The 22,246-nt window shown below is 42.2% G+C and overlaps 1 protein-coding gene across 1 annotated transcript; it reads right to left on the bottom strand.

Moving 5' to 3' along the window:
* Positions 1-47: 47 nt before the first annotated feature.
* Positions 48-10,318, bottom strand: LOC138607497 (regulator of G-protein signaling 8-like). Its single transcript, XM_069680119.1, has 4 exons — positions 10,210-10,318; positions 4,870-4,931; positions 1,891-2,057; positions 48-1,602 (listed from the first exon to the last, which is right to left on the bottom strand). Exons 1-4 carry the CDS (start codon positions 10,212-10,214, stop codon positions 1,435-1,437), a joined length of 402 nt encoding a protein of 133 aa, XP_069536220.1. The 5' UTR covers positions 10,215-10,318; the 3' UTR covers positions 48-1,434.
* Positions 10,319-22,246: the final 11,928 nt, after the last annotated feature.

Below are 22,246 nucleotides of genomic sequence, written 5' to 3'. Positions count from 1 at the left end.
TGCAGGGCTTCTCACACAAAGACAACAGAACACACGAGAGTTTTCGTTCCAACACAGTATTTACTGTCAAAAATAACTTATTTCAGAGCAGTGAGTGAGAGATGCTTTAAAGTCACCGTTTTTCTACTTTCATGGGATGTTTTTTCCAACAAAACAATAATTACATGGCTGGCTGATCACAGACTTAATGCACTGCGGGTAATTGATTATTCACAAATGCAAACAGATTACAGGTTTTTGGATTCCATACGAGCGTACAGAGTGATGTTTGTAAATGTTAAATAGTTTGAGAGGTCGGAATCAGACATCAAATAAAATCACAAGTTAATTTAAATTAAAAAGTCATTTAGGTATCACAAAGTATTGGGCTGTTTACAGCTGCTCTTCACAGGACAGTAGAGCTTCTTGGTTAGAAGCATTGACTATAAAAAGATGGACGACATGGCAGCTCCCTAAAAGTGAAGCCAAACCCTCTCTATCATCCCCTGCTGACTGGCTGCAGTATAGGTCATAAAGCCCGCCTCCTCCATGTTAACAGATGGGACATGAGTCAAACTATAAAATCAAAATACACGTCAAATAAATTGTTCTCAAACATGGTTTTTGTCATTATAGTTAGTTCTTATCATGCTGATTTATGTCCAAGTGTTTTTCTGACAAGTTTACTTTTAATTAGTTATTTGATGCTGTCAAAATGATGATTGACAGCTCTGTTGACCAATACGGCTCCTGCAGCCGATTTGTTGTGGATTAGCAGAGTGGAGGACGAACGGCAAAAGGAGACGTTACTAAAACAATCACTACAGTCATTGAAGTTTCCACACCTGTGAACGTTAACCTCAGACCAACACAAAGAAGCTGTTCTGCTGTTAAACACGGCGGCGTGCGGGATCTTTGCTGGGTTTTTTTTTTCAGTTATTAAGTGTGTGTTTTGGTTAGCGGAGGTGGCTACGGCGGCGCCACCCGCCAATCTCTACTGCGCAGACTCTGGCTCCATATGACGTCTCCATCGCAAGATGGCAGCGCCTATCACAGGGGCGATTTTGGCTTCAATTTCGTACAATGGGAGCAGATGAAGACGCGTCGTCCATCTATATATACAGTCATTGGTTAGAATTAATTTATATATTTTTCTTTTCATTCTTTGCTAAACAAATGTCAACCTTTCAGAGCTTCATATCAGCCTTCTTCAGAATTACAGGCTTTTTGTGCAATCCAAACAAACAAATGACTTCAAAAGCGACTAAATACATTATTTAGATCATGCTTGGCTTTTACATCCTGCCAGCCTCCTCACCTACAGCTCTGTATCTTTGCTTCCTAAGAAACTTAAGCCACTCTTTGTTTAAACTGAGATTGTTGAGGAGAATCAGCCCGAAGTGCAGAATCAATCACCAGAGACGTCCGACGAGCTCTCTTCCCTCCACGTTGCTTTCAGTGCTGTTCCAGGAGAGCTTGGTAGATTTCTGATTTCAGAAATCGTGGATAACAGTCGTTTTCCATCAGAGCGTATATCTGTCTCTGCGCCCTGTCGAAGCAATTCAGCCCCGGCTGAGAGAGATTGTCACTGATTTCTCCTCTCGTCACACAGTCAATGTTTATCTGCGTTCAGAAAACAGCAACTTTTATTTCACCCATGACTTATTTCTGTTTGGAGATATTTTTACATTCTCGTGCCTCACGCTCAGAAAGTTAAATATGTTCAAGAAAAACTGTAGCACAGAGCAGCAAGGAAAGTGAAGGTGGCCGACAAACATCTCTACAAACATCTATTTCATATGAATGGAAGCGTGCAGGAGTGACAGTGACAGCAAGCAAGCCAGCAATTGAAGCTGATCTGCAGATACACAGGTCTGACTTCATTCACGTCCCACTTTGCAGAAGCCGTACCTGTCTCAGCGCATCAACCTGGACAAACTCTGTGTAGATCCTTTTGGCAGCCACCTCCATTTCTGCCTCACTGGTAATTTTCTTGTATTCCTCACAGGCCACCCAAAAGAGAAGGTTCTCCTCGCTGTATTCTGTCCTCAGGAAGTCCTCAAACGCCAGCTGGCCGGCTGCACACAGGGAGCACACGCACTTTAAAAACCAGGGCCGTGTCAAGCATTCAACAGACGCTCAATTACAAGGTTTTTAAGGACCTGTTTCTGCCACAATCCTCGTCTTTAAACCTTTATTACAGAGCAATTAGACTGGGACAAAATGTACCAGCTTTTTCCTTTTAGGGATAACCCAACCCACTGTGCATATCCATCAATCCAAACAAATACCTGATATCATCAGAGACTTTGAAGTATATGCATATCTATGTTGTGAAAATTAATCCTGCAAGATTTTTGTATTCTTCTCTAAAAATCCTTCATTCTTTTTCAGCCAAGTTTGCTCATTAAAATATCTGTTTCGTTCTTTTGCGGGAGCACACTTCCCAGATATCCTGACAGTGTTGCATGTAAAGATTTTCATGTAAATAAATGTCTGTTAAGTCTGTCACCACATGCGGTAACACAATGGTGACTGAGCCTATGGCCCACTGATGAAAGCCTTTGTATTTGCAGTATTACAGACTGGGTGTCTGTGGCTACTTTCACAGGAAAAAATCACAAGTGGCGCCGAGTTAGTGACGCGTTTTCCATCAACCAGCAGTGGTTGGTCTGCCAGAGAGGGTAGGCGGAGCTAAGCGGCTGCTTTTCCGGTCTCTGCAAGTGTTGCGAGTAAACAGTAATCTACTATGGCTGAACAAACAAAGAGAAGATGGATGACTACAGATACAACTTCAGAAATAAGTGAAAATCCAGAGATAAAGAAACAAACTCGACGCTCAGATGAAGCAAACACTCTGAAAAGGAAAGCGACCATCAGCCAGGAAAATCAAGAGTTACAACCGGAGCCAACCGTGGACGTCACACATGCAGCACTGTCTGGATATCTGGGAAGGGTGCTCCTGTAATTACCATTTATCGCCACAGGTGCCGCCAAAGAGGACGATACTGAAATCTTCGAGATTAGCACTTTAAGCAATTTCTGATAGCTATTAAACAGACATTCGTTGCACTTATTAAACCCCAATCATCTAAGTCATTTTGGAGCCTAAACATAACAAATGTTAATTTAAAAGGACATCCGAAACCCCTATAATATGACATGTTTCTCTGCAAGCTTTATATTGAAAAAGTCTAAGCACATGTTGGTTATTGCTAACTTGAGCCCGGTGCATGCAAAACTGACGCAGAGGTAGATCCTCAGCTAAATGTGTCTAAGCTGACATATTTAAAGAGTTGAAAGTGAGTATGTGTTTGTTACTGTACAAGTTACTGTGATATAATAGACAAGTAACATCAAATATTCTGGATGTAGTTGGATTTTAAAAAAACGTTATTAAGAAGACTTTGTATGTGTGACAAAATCTTTAATGTTCGTCCACTTCGTAAGTCAGATGACCTTTCACAGTCTAAGATAAATCATGAGAAAGGTATCACAATGTAACACCTGAGTTAATACTATCTTCTGATAAAAACCATGAGATTTTTCTGCAATTTTTTTAACATCTCAGCAGCTCATTTGAATTTTGTCCACATTTTATCTCCACTTTGCATTACCAGAAGATCTCTGACCTTGCAGCAAGAGGACCTTGTTTACGATAAACCACCATCAGGGTCTTCTTACAACAGGAAACACATTTGTGTGCATAAGGGCCATACAATCAGGCAAAAATAGCTTTAAACTACTCGAGTATTTTCGGAGGAAATCATAAGAGCAGCCTGCCTCAGCTAAAGGTTAAGCTGCTCTGTTATCTTAGACTCACATTCTCTCCCTCTCTCTCTACGTAGCGCTTGTTAGCTCAAAGAAACGAGTGAACAAAGAGAGGATGGTATTGTGGATGTCTGGAGGCGCTTTTAACTTCAAAAACCCTCAAAACCAAACGCTGCATCCCAATGTGCACCGCCTCAGCATCTTATAATTGCTCTCAACTATACTTCCCGTTATCTTCTCCTCACACCCATTACCTCTGTCACAGGAGTATTCGCGGAGCTGTGATTCTAATGCAGGTGTAGAATACTTAGCAATTCTTCCGGGAGAGCAAACAAACAGCTAACTGCCAGCACCGGCGCTTTTCACACCAATTGCTTCACATAAATCACAGCTGCTGCTTTGACAGTAATTGACGGGAAACTTTGTGTCCAGGGGCCGCTTGTTCCCATCTATGAATCACTCCCCGGTCCATATCTGAGCCTTCAATCATAACGCAGTCGGCTCTGTAAAATCGCACGAGATGTAAAGGTATACGAGTGCCAAAAGATTGCAAGTGCCCGCGCGTAACTATTTATTTTTTGCCTCTGTTTATCGATTTGTCACACGTGTCACTGCGTTTCGTCAAAGAGAAACGGAGCAACTGCGACGCAAGAGAGAATATATCATCTGGAGGACAGTTAATCTTGACGCAGGAGACAACAGGCTGAAATATTACAGATCAGCCGAATTCATTTCAGTAAAGTAACGAGAGGAGAGACATCAGGCGGAGAGAGAAGAAAGAACCCATCTGCCCCCTTTAGTCATTTTCAAACAGAGGCTGGGAATACAGTCAGGTGAAAGCCAGAAGTGAGCGCCGGCTTTATAAATGATGAGAGCCGGCTGGAATCACCCGATCTACACTGGCAGCTCAGATTAGGCCTCTTATCTCCGCACGGTGTCATCCTCCTTAAATATACCTCAGAATGGATTTGATGAACTTGAAGGAAGAATATATCCCCGATCCTCCTAAAGGAGCCCGAGGGCAAGTCAGGATAATATTGTGCAGCAGAGAGGAGCGAGGGAGAAAGGGAGGAGGATTTGATTAAAGAATGAGGCGAGTAAATCCATATGTTTGCTTACTTTTACAGTCCAGAAGCTGGTCCAGTGACTCGCCCCATGCCACAACATCGTCACCAGGAGCCCTGCAGAGCAAACGTGTTCAAAACGACATGAAAGAAAAGCTGTTATTCAAAACTTCATTTTCCAAACTTTTATCTTCTTATTACATCAGAGTGACTGATGATGAATGCTTCATCTGTTAGTTCAATGTTAGTTCTTTAATTAACTGATATGAATCAATTATTTTGTGACTTTATTAAACATATGAAAGCCACCTGATGTACTCACAGTTCCCATCCTTGAGGATGAAATGAAACAAAACTCACTTCTGAGCTTATTTTGGCTTCTAAGTGAATACAAGGTATCACGGTGACGTGGTCGGGAGAAGCTTTGACTTGTTGTGTAGGAAAATAGACTGTATAAAAGAAGTGGAAGTAGCCTCTTGGTTTGTGATGCTTTCTTTCTAATGGCCTGCAGGGGGCGACTCCACTGGTCTAGAAGTCTATGAGCCTATTTCTGAGTTGATTTATAACTTTACGAAACATTTTCCTTATGAGTTTATGGTCTTAATCAATAGTTTGTAGCCTTTGTTAATAAAGCATTATATTCATTCCAGTTTATAGTCAATATATGATAAAGCAGGGTATGCTTTAGGGCGTGGCCAATCTCAGATCTGCTCAGCTTTAGTCTGACGACAGTATAGCTTCTGGGGGCAACGGTGAACATGTCGGGCGTGTAGCCAGCGGTTAGCGATAACGACTTCCAGTCAAGACTTCCTTTTCTGTGTGCTGCATTGTTTAAAAAAAATAATCCATATTTCTTGGGATCGACTTTAATTAAACTCCTGTGAGGAACTTTCAGTCTGTGTCGATTTTGGCGCCCCCTGTGGACAAAGAGGTACCGCTTATCTCTTTGCTAATCTTGTCCTGTGCATGTGTAAGTTGTGTTTTCTGGTGAAAAATCTTCTCCTGCTTTCCTTAGAAATAATCAGTGTTGTCACTGATGGTCTTGCTTACATTTGTAGGTCATATAGATGAATCAGTATTAATTTCAGTCTGTTTTCTAACCACCAAAAAACTCCTCACAGGAGCTTTAACAGGTTTTACCTTTGCTGAAATTTCAGCATCATGATGCACATTAGTAAAAAGTGGAAATGAAGCTTTGTCAGGTCTGTCCTCAAGAGGAGACAAAAACTACTTTTAAACTGCTCGTTTGCTGAACGGAGGTCGAATTGATCATTTCTGATGCATTCGAGGTAGTCGGGAAATCTGAACGCTGAGCGGCTTTCGTGACACAGCGTCAAGGGAATTTGTCACAAGTTGAGCTGCAGATGTTTGTTTATAGAGATTAATAGGAAGCTAAATCTACAAGTCTATGTAGAATCTGTAAAAAGAGATTAGGGTGTGGCCACCTGTGATTGACAAGTTGCTACCACGGCTACCCGTCAAAGATAGATCCACCCTCTTTCCCAAATATGCTCACTTCTTACTGCCAACAATCCAAGCTTAAATGGCAAACAAAAAGGCCTATGTAAAGGAAGTATTACTAACTGTGGTTTCTTTAGTGACAGTGTCAACAGCCCTAACATAAATGTAGTGGTATAAATTATTTCCTGTGGTCTACCTTGACGGTTTTGTAAGCCTATATTGTTTTAATAATCTGTGTGAAGCACTGGAACTTATGTGAGGATAAGGTTCAATAACCTACAGTGAAAATCTACTTCTGTAAGTTTAATTATAGGTTGTCTGCAGTGAGTTAGATTTATGTCAACACAGCAGCTCACAACCAAACGAGCAGGCTTTTCTCGTCATTAGTTTACTTGTTGTGAAATCCAAAATTAGATGAAATTTTAATGCTCCCTGTGGAGGATATGGGCCGTGGCAGCAGCAGAGATCCAGATAAGAATAAGTCAGAGCTGTGAATGTAATACAAGAAATTACAGCGGGTGAACATGCCGAAAAGTGGAGCGAATAAATAAAGAACATGCATCTGCACTGTCAGACTCACGGGCTGGAGAGGAAGCGTGAGAGCTTTTCACATTATGCGATGTGTGGATGAGATAGTAACTACTGTACAGAATAGTTCTCTGACAGACAGTATATATGTATATACATAAACAAGCAGGTGCGACAGCCTGGAGGTAGAGAAGTATTCCATTTTGGCTCACAGATGTGGCCATGAGATAAAAGTTTTGAAGCCATAGCAGTGTTTAAATACTGCGTGCTAGTCACGTCATGTTCTTATTCGGGGCGGGACAAAGTATGGATACGGCCATATATCGTCATCCTGACTCGTGCGATACAGTTAGCGATAGGTTGGCACCAAATATCGATATTTTAATTTACAAATATTCAGCGCTGTAAACTGATTTCCCTGCACTTTGACTCACCGCGTCACTACTTCATGACTCCTCGCGGTGGCGCTTATGTCATGAATGAGGGCCAACGTTACGGGAATTAATTGGCAATAATTGGCAATTAATTCCCACCCCTAGTTCTTATAAAAGAAAACATCGCCAATTTTCAATACCCTAGTCTCTTCATGAGTTACAGTTAAAGTATGAATAATATCTGCTCTTCAGAACTCAGATATTATGTTTTTATATCTGTAATGATAATTGGAAAAGGTTCAACTTTGTTAAATGGAACTTTAGCTCAGGGCTGATTTATCGGAACATATTCTGACTTCCCAAATGGTAGAAAAAGAAACCCAAATAATCATCACCCACAAAAAAACTACCTTATCTACCCAATTAAATAAAACAAAGCCCCAGTTTTGAGCTGAGAACAGCTCAATCTGTCAACACTGGTGTTCGAGGGTGCAGCCGAGCACCACTTGTCAATGCTAATATTTTTAGCATGCTTTTCTTAAGCCTTTCTTTATCTTGGGTAACACCCTGCTCCTATGTCATATGGTCGCACACGTTCTCAAGCTGTTACTGTAGCTGTTATAAAAACATGTCCTGATACCGGCGCTGGATTTTTCCCTCTGAAATGTGACTGAGCCAGCAGCTCGGGTCTGACCTCACCGGCTAGTCATCAGCACCAGCACCTGGAACAAGACTGCTGCAGGCAGCACAGTCCAGCAGCCTGCTCATCAAATGAACACTGCTGACAGAGAGCCACACCGTGCTTTCTGCTGTGACAGCTGTCCAACTGACAGGACTGACTGGACCTGTGTGTGTGTGTGTGTGTGGCTACACACATCTCTTAATCATAAATCTCTGCAGAGTTACAGAAGCAAGTCATTACATCCACAGGTTTACAGTTATTTTTCCATTAGTTTCCAGTGAACAGAAACTCATTCACATGTTGTCATTCTGTTGCTAATTCAAGAGGCATTTGAAATCTATATATTTTCTAGTTTTTCAGATTTGTTAATTTTTATGAGCAGGATTGCAAAGGCGTGTTGAAAGTGTCAACTACATAAATACAGTGATACTTTTGCTTATTGTGATATTATTTTTTGGAAAATCTTAAGATGCTTCGTGTCCCTAAAATCTGTACAACATAAAGGTTTTGTAAGTTTTGCAAGTTATGATTGTTTTTATTTTGAGACATTTTAAACAAGATGACATGAACAGTTAACCCTGCAGCAACGGAGCGGCCGCCGCTTACGTATGATGTGAAGATGCAAAAGAAGGTAGTCTTGACATTCAGCTGCAAAAAGTTTTTGAAGTAATAATCTTGAAGACTATCATGTAAATAAATGTCTGTTAAGTCACTATCTATCGCCGAATGAGGTAACACAATGGTGACTAAGCCTATGGCCCACCGATGAAAGCCTTTGCATTTGCAGTATTACAGACTGGGTGTCTGTGGCAGTTAGTGACGCGTTTTCCATCAGCCAGCAGTGGTTTGTCTGCAAGAGAGGGTAGGCGGAGCTAAGCGGCTGCTTTTCCGCTCTCTGCAAGTGTTGCGAGTAAACAGTAATCTACTATGGCTGAACAAACAAAGAAAAGATGGATGACTACAGATACAACTTCAACAATAAGTGAAAATCCAAAGAAAAAGAAACTCGACGCTCAGATGAAGCAAACAGTCTGAAAAGGAAAGTGACCATCAGCGAGGAAAACCCAGAGTTACAACCGGAGCCAACCATGGACGTCTGGTTACATTGGGAAGTTTACTCCCACAATTAGCGTTCATCGCCAAAGGTGCCGCCAAAGAGAATGAAACTGAAATTGATTGAATCTTTAACGTTGTGACGTCATTAACAAACACATGACGCAAGGATGAAAAATAACGTAGTGTGAGCTTTCAGCTGCAAAAAGAACGATGTGTTCAACTGTAATAGTTTGTATTTTAGATCCATCTTAACAGGATCTTGTAACCCCCCCCCCCCGACACACACACCCACTGTTCTATGCTGCTTTTTAAAAATGAAATGATTGTGAAGTTAAATTCAGATGCCTGGTTGCTAAATGTGGCTACTGATGGTAGCAATACAATGATGCCATGGGGAGTGTTCGTAAGAGGCCTGAGCCAGTATGGAGTTGATGCCAAGTGGGAATATGCTGTACGTACTACGGAGGACTCTGGGAAATCTGGGCCAATTCCTGCTTTAGAATGACATGTAAAACACAGCTGTCTGTAGGTGTACAAAGTGACCTGCTGTTTTTCCCGCTGAGCGACAGATCAGCAGCAGATTTTAGATATTGATCAAAGTCAGAGAAGCAGCAAGCTAAATGTTTAGCCCTTTGAGTTTCTATGCTTTGAACAGATTAACTCACGTTCCCGTTATCCTCCTTGATGCCTCTTGATAAGAAAAAAAGTGACTGATTGAAAGTAATTCATCTAACAGTTATATGAGAACGCCTTAAAGTTGTTAAACAGTTCATCTCTGAGCTGTGATGGCGTATCAAACCACCCCTCAGAAGTACGAGACAAGGCGTGAGAGATAAAGGCTCGGTTCTAACACAGCCACTCATTTTTTATATGGCATCATATAGAGCGCAGAGCACATTCAGCTCAAAGAATTCTCACTCGTCTTTGGACTTTTTTTCTTGGGAAGTGAAAGAAGGAACGCAAAGACTGCTGGAGGCACACTGAGAAGCGGAGAGAGAGAGACACAGAATCACAGAGGGAGAAACTTCCAATGAAAACAGCACAGATCACAGGAGCCCCATCAGAAACACTTGCTCACAGACTCGCAGACAAGAGAGAAGCATCCACAAAACACATCCCAGTTTTATTTTAGCAACATGCGTGCTGGCTTGGCGAGATCAGAGGGAGTCAGTCATTACCGAAGAACAAGTCTGACCGGAGGGGGAGTAAAACATTCAAAATGTTCCTCAGTGCCAGACAAGTAGAGTTTGTCCCAAGTCTCGAAGCTTTAAGCCAAATTGGAGCTCATACTTACAACATGTGTTTTCTGTTGCCAAGAAAGACTGAAGGATGTTTCTCAGCGGCAAGCTGTTGAGAGAATATTCACGAATAAACACACTCTGATCCTTAGCTGCTCAGGCTTCTCTTCCCTCTACCTGACAAACCCTTCAGGTACAAGTCCACGCATGTTGAGCTGCAGCACAGGCAGGCCCGGGGTTTGCACAAATGTTAGCTTTCCCTCTTTTCTTCTCTTCTCAAACTCCCTCTCCTGAAGTTGGTGAAAGCCTCATTTGTTGCTTTCCATCGCTGTAAGACCGAGCTCTTTGAAGCTAGCATCTGCACCCACCTTATGAAAAGTTAAGCAAATCATATGTTTACAATGCAAAGCAGAAGCAGGCAGGAAGGCACGGCTGTTGGTTTTAAAGTAGGCCTGAACTAGGCTTTGTCTTGGATTTGAATTTTTGCTCTGGAAGAGAATCACTTTGGAGTTTTCAAAGTTTGCACTTTAAATACAAAACACTTCTAATATTATGCAAACGGTTAATAACATCATAAATGAATAACAGAAAGTCAGATTCATTCCTGTAGGTGTACACGTACACAGTGATTAAAACACAAAATGAAACGTTGGCCTTTGAAGTTCACTGTGAGAACAGTATTAGACAACAAAGATGGAGACTTACAGAAAAGAGTTTGTCCAAGTGTCTTGTTAAAATGACTTAGTACAGTAGCAGAGGAAACTTGTTTCACTGAGGGAATAGAGAAGGAAAAACTGTGTATCACTAGCAAAAGGTCAGGATTAAAACTCCTAAAGAAACACAATACAGGAATTAAACTGCGAGTCGAACAGCTATCCAAGTTCTATGAACAGTTCAAGTGCAGACACATCTTCCTTTTTCCTGCCACAGCCCTCTGTTCTGGCAGATCTGAATGATAAAAAATAGTCACTTGGTTGAATAACTCCATGCTAACTACAGCCAAGTGTTGTGAAACAAAGGGCCGATCAGGAGAAAGGAAGCTTGTAAACGCTTGTTCGGCCACAGATCTGATGGTGGACGAACAAAATGGAGCAGCTGTAGTCGATCGCCTCCAACGGGAAGGTTTGAGGTTTGATCACTCCAGTCGACATGCCGGAGTGTCCTTTGGCAAGTCAAGGAACCTGCGAATTGCCTGCAGTGTGTGAATAATTACTGATTAGTGCCCTTGCATGTTACAATATTACAATTTCATTTAGCAGACGCTTTTGTCCGAAGCGACGCACATCTGAGAGTTAATACAGCACAAGCAACGATCAAGACAGGAGGGAACGAAGTCAGTAAGAGCCAACAAACAGCTTCAAGTGCGATCGGACACTGGTGCCAACAGGCAGTGTATAGGGCGTTTTTTTTTTTTTTATAATTATCATCATCAGCAACATCAACAAGATCAGTATAGTCATCATCATCATCATCGTAAAAAATTGTCAGCATAAACTACATCCTCGATGTCCTCATCATCAATAGCATCAATCTCATTAAGGTCAGAGGTGTTCATAAAGAGCTGGGTCTTCAGCTTCTTCTTAAAGGTGAAAGGGACTCTGCGGACAGAATGGAGTTTGGTAGCTCGTTCCACCACCTGGGGACGACTGACTAGCGACTTAGCGACTAAGGGCCCTGTTGTGATGGGAGTACCAGGCGCATGGCACATGATTAGTGTGTGAACAGGTGAATGTGACATGTGTGCCTTGAGTGGTCCGAAGACCACTTTACCGTTTACCATGTAAGTCAAACTGCCAGGATCGTTTGCTACCATCAACACAACGTTCAACAGAAACCAACTGCTCGGGCAGAGTATTGTATTTCTGGCTTTCATAGGGCTGCAGCACTTGAGCACATCAATAAGACATTTTTATCTCCTGAATCAGACTTTGGACTGTCCTTGTGGCTTATCTGACCTGGTTCTTCGTCTTTCCCATTACGTTCCCTGCTCTCAACCTCATGTCTTTTTGTCTAAATACCCGCCTATGATGCTAATATGAAAGAAATACTAATATGGAAGGTATTGTTCCAGCTGCACCACCATGTTACATTAGTTAGATTAGATTGTATACTTATTTAGTTGATATAGACATCTTCTTTCAGCCCATTGTAATGTAGTCGCTCTTAAAGTCTTAAAGTGTCCTTCACTTCGGTGGTCTTCAACAAAAACGCTGCTCTCCAGCTGGTACTCTTATTTTTGAAAAGCTAAAAGGCAAAAAGAATAAAAACACAATAGAGTAAATGCTTCTTGAATCTGAGAGCTACAACAAAGCCGGTGCTTCAGAGGCAAAAAGAAATTCAGGGCATTCTGCTTTGCACAAGCAAGTGACCATGAAAAACTTTATTCAAATGGCTGCTTCTTTCAAAGTTATACCAAAGGAGTATAGACTTCACACGTGTGTTCAAGGTCATCCAGACTTATTATTGATTATTTGTTTGTTTTTTTGTTTGAACAGTTTTGTTACAGTCTGAAGTTTCTCACTGGTGGCCAAAATGAACCTATGTCATCTTAACGAGGAGATATTGGACCTTCTTTGCTGTTGCAATCTCACTTTCTGTTTCAGGCAGATAACAATGGAATAATCCTGTTTTTAAAATGCAGTCCCTTCCCTGAAGACCTCTAAATTGATCACACATGCAGTGCAGGCATTGCTGTATTCTTCAGCATATTATGCTTGCAGAATGTTTCCCAACATGTTTTTTTTTCAGACGTGTTTCCTCTGCATGAACCAGACATCTGTACAGGAGTGAGGAGGCTCTTTGACCCAATTCACACACAACCTCCATAAGCGGCAAACTCTCCAGAGGAAACCGGTTGCAGTAAGAAGCAGATGCTCAAGTATCAGGCAGAGGTGGGGTGCAATGTCCTCATCTAACATTGAAAGAGAGAGAGAGACGGGGAGAGGGATGGGGCTGTGAAAATGACTGATGGCGACACAAATGGCAGAGCTGTGATCAGGAGGAGAGGGGAGGGAGGGGGGGGTGAAGGGAGACAAGGGAAAACGCTGACAGCTGAGCGGGCCTACCTGTCCGCCCTTCTCTCGTTTTCCGTCTTGATTTGCAAGTCCTCGACGGGACACTTGCAGGGTACGGCCTAGAAAACAAGAACAGGTGTCATAAAACACCGCTGCGACTGGGATTTGCATCTGTAATGACCCCGCTGGAGAAGCTGGGAGTGTGATGTGCGCAACAAAAACCTGTCAGATGAGCACTCAGAGTGGTATTCATCACCAACTCAGCTGCAACATATCTGCCGTCATTTCACTTAACCATGATGGAAAGCAGTTTTTTTTCCTTCTCTACACAATAACATGTTGGTCATGTTGGCATTTCCCTCATTTTTCAACTTTGTGGACTTTTGTGGTGGAATTAGATATACAGTGTTATGATTTTGCAGCAATTTATCTCCCGGTCTATCAGCCCTGCTTCTAAAAATTACATTTAGTTTACAACTTATTTTATTTGGAAACAAAGACCATGCCTCATAAACATCCCATCCCTGGGCTGTAGGCCGTTAGATTTAACCACACCTTATTCGTTCCTTTCCCCTTTCACTCTGTTTTTGAATCCTTCCTTCCTAAACCCTTTCTTTTTCCTTTCTTTTGTCTCTTCTTTTCTGACGACAGGAACCGTTCAGGGCTCCAAATATAAGCATCAAGAGACAGCTACTCCACTCTGAGTCCTTATCCCACAGGTTCCATCTATTCCATCTGATACCAGCTGACACAACTCCATTATCTCTCGTCTCAGTCCATCCAACATCAGCCAATTTCCTCACTTACCCTTCAACCCCTCATCCCTCGTCCCTTAATCCCTTGACCCCTGTCCTCATCCCTTTATCCCTTCCCTCTCAACCCCTACCTCCCTCTTTCATTCCTCATCTCTCGACCCCTACCCTCATTCCCTCATCCCTCAACCCGCCCCCTCATCTCTTCATTCCTCAACCCTCGACCCCTACCTTCATCCCTTCGTCCTTCAACCCCTACCCTCATTCCTTCATACCTTCATCCATCAAGACTCGACCCCTACCTTCATCCCTTCATTCCTCAGCTCTTGACCCCTACCCTCATCCCTTCATACCTCTTCCCTCGACACTTACCTCCATCTCTTCATCCCTCGACCACTATCCTCATCACTTTATCCCTCGACCCCTACCTCCCCCCTTCATCCCTCAACCTTTGACCCCTACCCTCATCCCTTCATACCTCATCCCTCGACACTTACCTCCATCTCTTAAACCCTTGATCCCCACCCTCATCCCTTCATCCCTCCTCCTTCGACCCCTACCCTCATCTCTTCATCCGCATTCCTCCTACCCCTACCCTTAACCCTTCATCCCTCGTTCCTCTATCCCTACCCTCATGCCTCCATCCCTTCATCCCTCACCCCTCAACCCCTACCTCCCCCCTTCACCCCAACCCTTGACCCCTACTGCCATCCTTTCATTCCTTAACCCCTAACCTCTTTTCATCCCCGAACAGTCATTTTGATCCCTGCCATTCATCTTGTAAAAGAAAATATTTTAAATCCACACCTCTATCTGAGCGGTCTTTGTTTGTGAAAGTGCCTTCATGCCAAAACACAATCACCATCCAACCCTTAAATGAAGTGTTTTTGTTGTCTAAGTGGGCAGCGATTACGTTGTCACTTTTAGGTCATTAGAAAAGCACTTTAGTTATATGAAAACATTATTTCCAAGAGACAAGGTCTGGTTTATACACTGGCTTGTTGGCAAAGATATCACGACTGATTGTGAGCGTGAGGGGATTGGAAATTCAAAACAATCCCCGACTGAGCGACTCACACATCTGAGCCGCCCTGATACCATCAGACATGTTTCATATTTATGACCAGACATCTGCAGGGTACTGAGCAAGTCCTTTAGTGTGTGGAGATCACAGATTCAGCTCAAAGAGCAATAGCCAATGAAAGGCCAGGTAACGGTGAGATGAAGTGGTTAGATGTTAAGAGTCAGAGCGGGCGGCTCCGCTTTTAAAACGTCTGTTATCTCAGACACCTGAAGGTGACAGAGCTTGTTTCAGGCTGTCAGCATGGTCACCATTTCTTTTCATTACATCTGCAGGAGCATCTTAGTTGTTAGAAGTACTATCATGTTTTGTAAGGGATGATGTACAGCTAAATTGCATTATAGCGGAAATAAACCATGGTAGGCTGATGCAGGGTCTCACTATGAAGGGGTTTATTTCTGCTATAATGACCAGCCTGCTGTGTAATATTCTGCCTATTACTAACAATGTACAAAAGGAACGCAACGCTTGCACAAATGATTGATTTGGAGACGAGCTTATGGACCTGAAAATGATTACATTTCTTTGGCTAAAAATATTGTCCATTACAACCGGCGCCATAGCAACAGCAAACTCTTTAGCGCTCTTAACATTTCCCCCTTAGCTTTTATTATTCAACTTAAAGTGAGCATCACCACTGATGGTGAAGTGGGACTGAGCTCTGAGGTAGCTCGCACTGTTAATGATTGCAGCATTTTTGATGTCATAGGCGTGTCGCAGCCTGTATTCCACTTAAAATGTAACATTCACGACATAAGTCGACTGCATGTTAACTGCGTGATCAACATTTGTCCATGCTTATACTTTTAAACGTTGGTTCATTACTATTTGGGGCTGTAATAACATTATTTTATTGTATTATGGTCATGCACATGTTCTGATTGATGATGTCCAATAAAATGAGATAAAAGAATACCTTGAACATCGAGTTTGCTCTCTCAATCCAATTAAACTGCATGTCACGACAGCACACAACAGTACTTCTGCTTCATGCTAATCGAACTCTCTAACTTTTGGCCGGTTCTAAGCAGCCGTGGTGAAATGCCAGAAATGCAAACCAAGTTTTCCTAATAAAAAGCAAAAGAAACAGACTTGGCAGAGGGAGAAACACAAAACCAGAGTCCAGTTCAGGGCCGGGCTGATAAATCACTGCCTGCGCATAAACAGACACAGTTTACAATGCAGTCAATGATTACTTGTTTCCTCATTTGCTGCAGCAAGAGGCAGCAGTTTTCAGCAAAAACAAAGTGATGATGCTAACAGCACCAAAAGGCAGACTTAAGAAGTTAGCGGCTAGTTGGTGTACGTATTGGAGACCCCAACAGAACAAGGACAGGATTGCGTCCACTTTCGTTGTACATGTACAATGACAATAAAGAGATTCTTCAGGTCACAGGAAACAAGTCGGCTTGGATGCTAATGTTTGTCTGTGTGTGCTGGATGTGTCAATAAGCATCTATTTGCTGACATGATTATGAGAGGACAATATGTCTGTGGTATACTAACAGCTCTTCATGCTGTTCCCAAGTGGCAAAATACATAATTTGGCCTAATGCAAATGTCCAGGCATTAATGCAAATTACAACTAATGACAGCCAACACTTAAAATAAAACTGAAAAGCTCATTTTAAGCTCAAGCGCCTGACCTGAGTGGCTGACCTGGGTTAAGTGAAAGAATCAGGGGAGGTACGTAAATATATTAAAAATGTGTACAACATTAATAGTACATTTTTCTTTACAGGTACAGACAAGGACGTGATATTCAAATGATTCAAATGGCATTCATTTCTAAAGCATTCAAACGACAGTGCATTAGTTGCTGAAGGACATTTCTGCTCACCCTGCTTATGAGACATGCACTGCACAGTGGGAGCGTGATAGTCGTGGATGGGGAAAACATCTGTTTAGAGTAGATCAAGGTCTGACTTAAGTAACCCACCTTTGCTGATTAGACCTCGATAATTAAGCTACACATACAAATGTTCATTTACATAAACCATTAATGTAAATGCACATTATTTGGTTGGTTGTTGAAGGCCATGGGAGAGCCATAATGACAACCTTGGGTCGAAACAGGCTATTAAAAGCAGTTTCATGTCATTTCGTAGTCAGGTATGGTGTTATTGACAAAGTGGACGCAGCTGGCCACGCTTTCTTTACATACGTAAAATGTTCTGTCCAAAGCAAAGCACGTAACGTATAATCCGTCCGACATTACAAACCATCTCATGCGATAACAGCAGTGACCCCACAATCCCTGAACCCTGGGAAAAAGAGTCCAGTATATAAAAGGTCGTCTGTAGAATCAGAGGATTAGAAAAGACCCATTTACAAATATTTGATCTGGCAACAGAGACTCCCAGAAACAGGTTGGCTTACTGCATTTTCACCAGGGGCAGTGCTGATTTGAATAATGCCAAAGCGGCTCATGCATACTTAGTAGATGATTGACTATTCTCCACACATTCCTCTGACTTTGCCCGTCTCCTCTGAGGGATTAAATACGCAATTTTACATACAGCAGACCCATGGCGACTGCTGCACAGCTTGTGCTTATTCAAAGTGCTTATTGATATCATACAAACAACAGGAATAACGGTGACATTTTCCCTACAAAAATGCTCATTTATTTGCAGTGCATAATATAAAATGATAATCATCTATTTTGAGCTGGATGCACTAAATAATAAAATAATCATAAATGACGCCAAATCATAAATAATGAGCACAAATTGTAGCAGGAGCACAACAGCTAATCATTGTGTGGTCTTCATTATTCATAATGCATTGCCATACATTTAACTCTGGTAGACTATAGTTTAACTCAAAATAACAGTAGTTTATACAATTAGTAGTATGCTCAAAATTTACAGGTGATTGTTGCTCATAAATTCCAGATAAAGTGGCGAGCCCTGCGAAGCTAAAGAAATGAACACAAAATCATTTCTCTCACGTGAATCACAGCATGCATATTACAAAACTGATTAAAAAGGCTCTCGGTCTCCTACCAGCAACATAAATGGGCAACATAATGCTATTGTTGCTTTAATGGGGGCGAATATACGGTGGCAGAGAAGGGCAATCATGCTGCAACAGCCCAAACGGTTTCCATTAGAAAAAAACGATGCAAAGTCAAAAACACACAAACCCAGAAAACACATGCAAAGTGCTCCAGGCCTGTAGGGGGCGCTCAGTGTAACATCAAACGCCCTGCAAATATGTCATTTTTTCCAACTGCTGCACGTTTCCGTCGCTGCGTTTGTTTTGGACTTCTGCATTTTCTGTTTCTTCTAATGGAATCTGATCGGACCGTTGCGGCCCGTGTCGGCCACCGTACAAATACCTACATCAAAATAAAAAAACAGGGGTTTAGCCTGAAACCGAAAGTGTGGAGGCGGTAGTAGTAACAGATAAATTCCCTTCCCCGCCATTAGCGATGGTGTCCATACAATTTTGGCCGTGCAGTGTTCCTCAATGTGCACATCGAGTTCCCTCACAGATAAGGTCAAGGAGAAGTAGAAATGAATGCAGAGACTGGGGAAATTAATACAAAACTTAAACACAAAGATGACTTTAATTGTAATTACCTTCTCTTAGAATATATTTGGTCTGGGATTTCAATTTTTAATCAATTTAATCTCCCTCTGTCTCTCCCTGGCTCTCCCTCTGATTACACATAGAGAGTGACTCAGAGAGTTGATTAGCCTTCCTCACCCCTGTTTGGCTGTCGACCCTGTTCTTTAATTACATTACAGAAGGCTCTCAGGGCATGCCCTTCTCAACTGGGTTGCGAGTATACCACGCCCATGCACACAGGATTTGATTTGATATAAGAAATCAAGATAAAAACAAAAAAAAAACAAAGCAAGACAGGGAAATAAAAGATCAAAATTTAATACTTTGGGAAAATCTTGATGCTGCAGGCCCCGAATGAGCTTCTCGGGGGCCCACATATGTCCTAAAAAGCTTTTTTTCATTGAGCTGTTAAGCCACTCTGTTGTAATGTAATAAATAATACTTATGTGTAGCATTAAAGAAGAGTCTGACTGAGCTATAGCTGCTACTGTGAGGAGCGCTAGTGAAAACCTGTATTTTAGGTGAAGTAAATAAAGCTCTGTGCTTGTGTTGAAGCTTTTACATCTCTTTTTAATGTCTCCTATGGCTTTGTAGACGGTACAATGCAGCTCCACTGTGGGGAGCTGTGTCTCTGTGTCTGCTCTCTCTCTCTCTGTGGTTTCTTTCCTTTCTTTCTTTCCGTCTATCTGTCTTCCTTTTCCCCCTGTCTCGATCTGGCACATAGCATCATATGCAGTGGCTGTGGGCCGTTGTTGCGCATGCTAAAAGCTCAGCTGGGAAGTCAGAATCCCTTGGCCTGATGCTCTGTGGCCTCAGTGTTTCACAGCTCTGTAGCTCGGACCGACCATCTGGGTTAGGGTGGGGGAGGTGGTGTGTGTGTGTGTGGAGAGGAAATGTACGTGTGTGCATGGAAAGGAAATGTGTGTGTGTGTGAGTGATAGAGTGTAGGTGGTGGGCAGGCAGGCGTGTGTGCGCTGTTTCAGTTCTTGTGCGTGCATGTGTGTTAATTCTTTCATCTACATTCATCATGCAGAGCGGTGAGACAGCTATCAAAGTCAGTCTGCACCGTACAGGTTTTTTGTGTGTGTGTGTGTGTGTGTGTGTGTGTGTGTACGGAGGGTAATGTCTCTGTTTATCTTTATGCATATGCAATGATCCTGTACTCTGTGGGCAGCGCTTCAATTGGGACGACAAAGGTGCTGTTACTCCAAATTAGCAACTGCACGGCATGCAGCTTTTATGGCTAAGGAGTGTTTTTGTCTAGTTTACGAAGATTAATGGTCGCGTTGCTCGAGCTCGGCCTACAATTAAAGTATCTCATATTCATGTACACCTTTATTCAAGAAAATGTACATAAGGCCTGGATTTAATTGTCTTATCTTGACATTTTTGCAGCTGCGTTTGATTTAATGCTCTCCTGCCCATGATGTCAAATAAACTCAACTGAATTCTGTATAAAACAACAGATATATCCTGCAAAAACAATCCTTTATTTGGTTAAGCGTAAAGATACAACATTAACATTAATAAAAATCACAAGAAACTAAGAATACAAGTCATCAAGAAGGCAGCAAGTCATGCAGTTATGAGCGATTTCAGAGACAAGAGGAAGAGGGTCAGATTTTGTCCGGCAGCTGTCTGGCTAAACTCACAGAGCTGGTTTGTTTGGGCGGCAAAAACAAGCATCTGAGCCTGATAATTAAAAGAGCACTCCAGCTATTTAGCATTCCATTAAGTTTGGAGGATAAAAAGAGACAGTTAGAAAAAAAAGAGGCCGAGATATCTCACCATTCATTCCCTAATTTGTGTAGAGATACAAAAAACCCTAGATCCTCAATTTCCCATCATGCATAAATTATTCTTTTTTTTGCCAGACAAACTTTGTTTCTCTGTCAGAATCAGAATCAGCTTTATTGGCGGCGCATGTGTACACACACAAGGAATCTGACTCCGGTCTACAGGGCTCTCTATGCACAGGCAAAATGCACAATAAGGCAACAGCAAAGTAGTGAAGTGGTAAGGAGTGCAAGAGATGAAGATCAATATAACAGCTATGGCTATACATATATATATACATATACACATGAGATAGATGGTACTGCTATATTTACAGTGAGAAAAAAATGCAGTATGTACAGGTGCATCTATCGTTATGTGTTGATACAGTGCAATGTTTGGATATAGACAACAGGGTGTATTTAAAGCGGGGGTATTATGCTTCATATGTCACTCTGTGATACCTGTGGATTAGCATAATTAACAGTTCATCTCATCATTTTTCTCACACTGCTGCTCTGTGCAGGCCCTCATGCAGCCTCTGCCTGAAACGTCTCAGTCAGCTCTGTCCCTTTAAGAAACCCCGTCCCTACAAGCCCACTTTCTTCTGACTGGCCAGCTCTCTGACGCCTGCTGTGACGTCACAAAGTACAGCATGTAGAAAAAACTGTTTGAAAGCTGGCGTTCACAGCAGCCTGCAGACTGAGCTGAGAAGCCTGGGGATTACTCCGACATACTTTGACCTACAGATTTGAAGCTTCACCCACGTTTAGTCTGGACAGCCAACATTTTGAAATTATATACAGTATATGTCTTAAAATGTGAAACAGCATAATACCCCCTCTTTAAGCAGTGGATAAATATTAAATAATAATAAAATACAAATTTACTGGCGCATCAGTCTGTGATTCAGATTTTCTGTTAACATAATACATACCCAAAGACATCTTTGTGACATAAAACAAGCAAAAAAGGTTTGACCAGGAGCAGACTACTTCATTGTGAAATGTAGGACTACTGACTTAAAACTACATCAATGGTGTTTTACTTCGATAACTGAGCTGGTGTTCTCTGTAATCGATAGAAGCAATAATATTTGAAATTGGCGCCATAGTTCTGGAGAAAGTTCAAACAGCTGGTGGTTTCACCCATTCTACATTCCTACAACACCCAGCATGCATTGCACTCCTCCCTCTGAAAGGAACGGCCCAGCGAGAGACGCTGAGTGAAATACTACCATGGCTGCAACGGATCAGAGCGGGACAGAATCTGAAATACGACGAGAATATAGTGGTGGATCAGCTAAAAAATCTTCAGGTCTGCAGTCTACATTTCAAACCTGATGATTTTGAACGGGCCATGACATCGGAGGCGGGCGTCCTAGATTGAGGAAGTATAGTTTAGCGAGCTCCCTGGCCTCTGCCAGATGACGCGTTTCATGTAGTCTGGCGAAGTTTTTCCAGGGCCCATTGGAGAAGCAGATAGCGTCCTCCAAAGGCACAGAGTGAAATTGCATTTTTTCCCTACCACAATGGCGTTAGCTCCCCATAATAGCATGATAGCACTGAGGTTGAAAATCGTTTCTTTTAATAGATACCATGCAAGCTTCAGTGTTTGTGCTATGAACACTTGTTCTCTGAATGGGCCCCAAATTGTGTCGTGCATTTGCAAGTCTATGTCATGATACACATTCCTGCAAAGTGATTCAGGTTGTTGCACTGATCAAACAGGTTGCAATATTGCAGCACGTAATGAAGGAAATACATGTATTGTAACACATACAACAGTTTTGAGAAAGGAAATATGGGGAGTAGAGAGTCGGGGACGACATGCACCAAATGATCGGCGGGCCGGGAGTCGCGCCTGCGATCAGTGCGTCGAGGACTGTAGCCTC

Source organism: Semicossyphus pulcher, unplaced genomic scaffold, assembly GCF_022749685.1.
Source record: "Semicossyphus pulcher isolate SPU_LCO1_2020_fin unplaced genomic scaffold, fSemPul1.0.p SCAF_4, whole genome shotgun sequence".
NCBI lineage: Eukaryota > Metazoa > Chordata > Actinopteri > Labriformes > Labridae > Semicossyphus > Semicossyphus pulcher.
The sequence above is the reverse complement of the archived record's forward strand: the minus strand, read 5'-3'. Positions and strand labels throughout refer to the sequence as shown.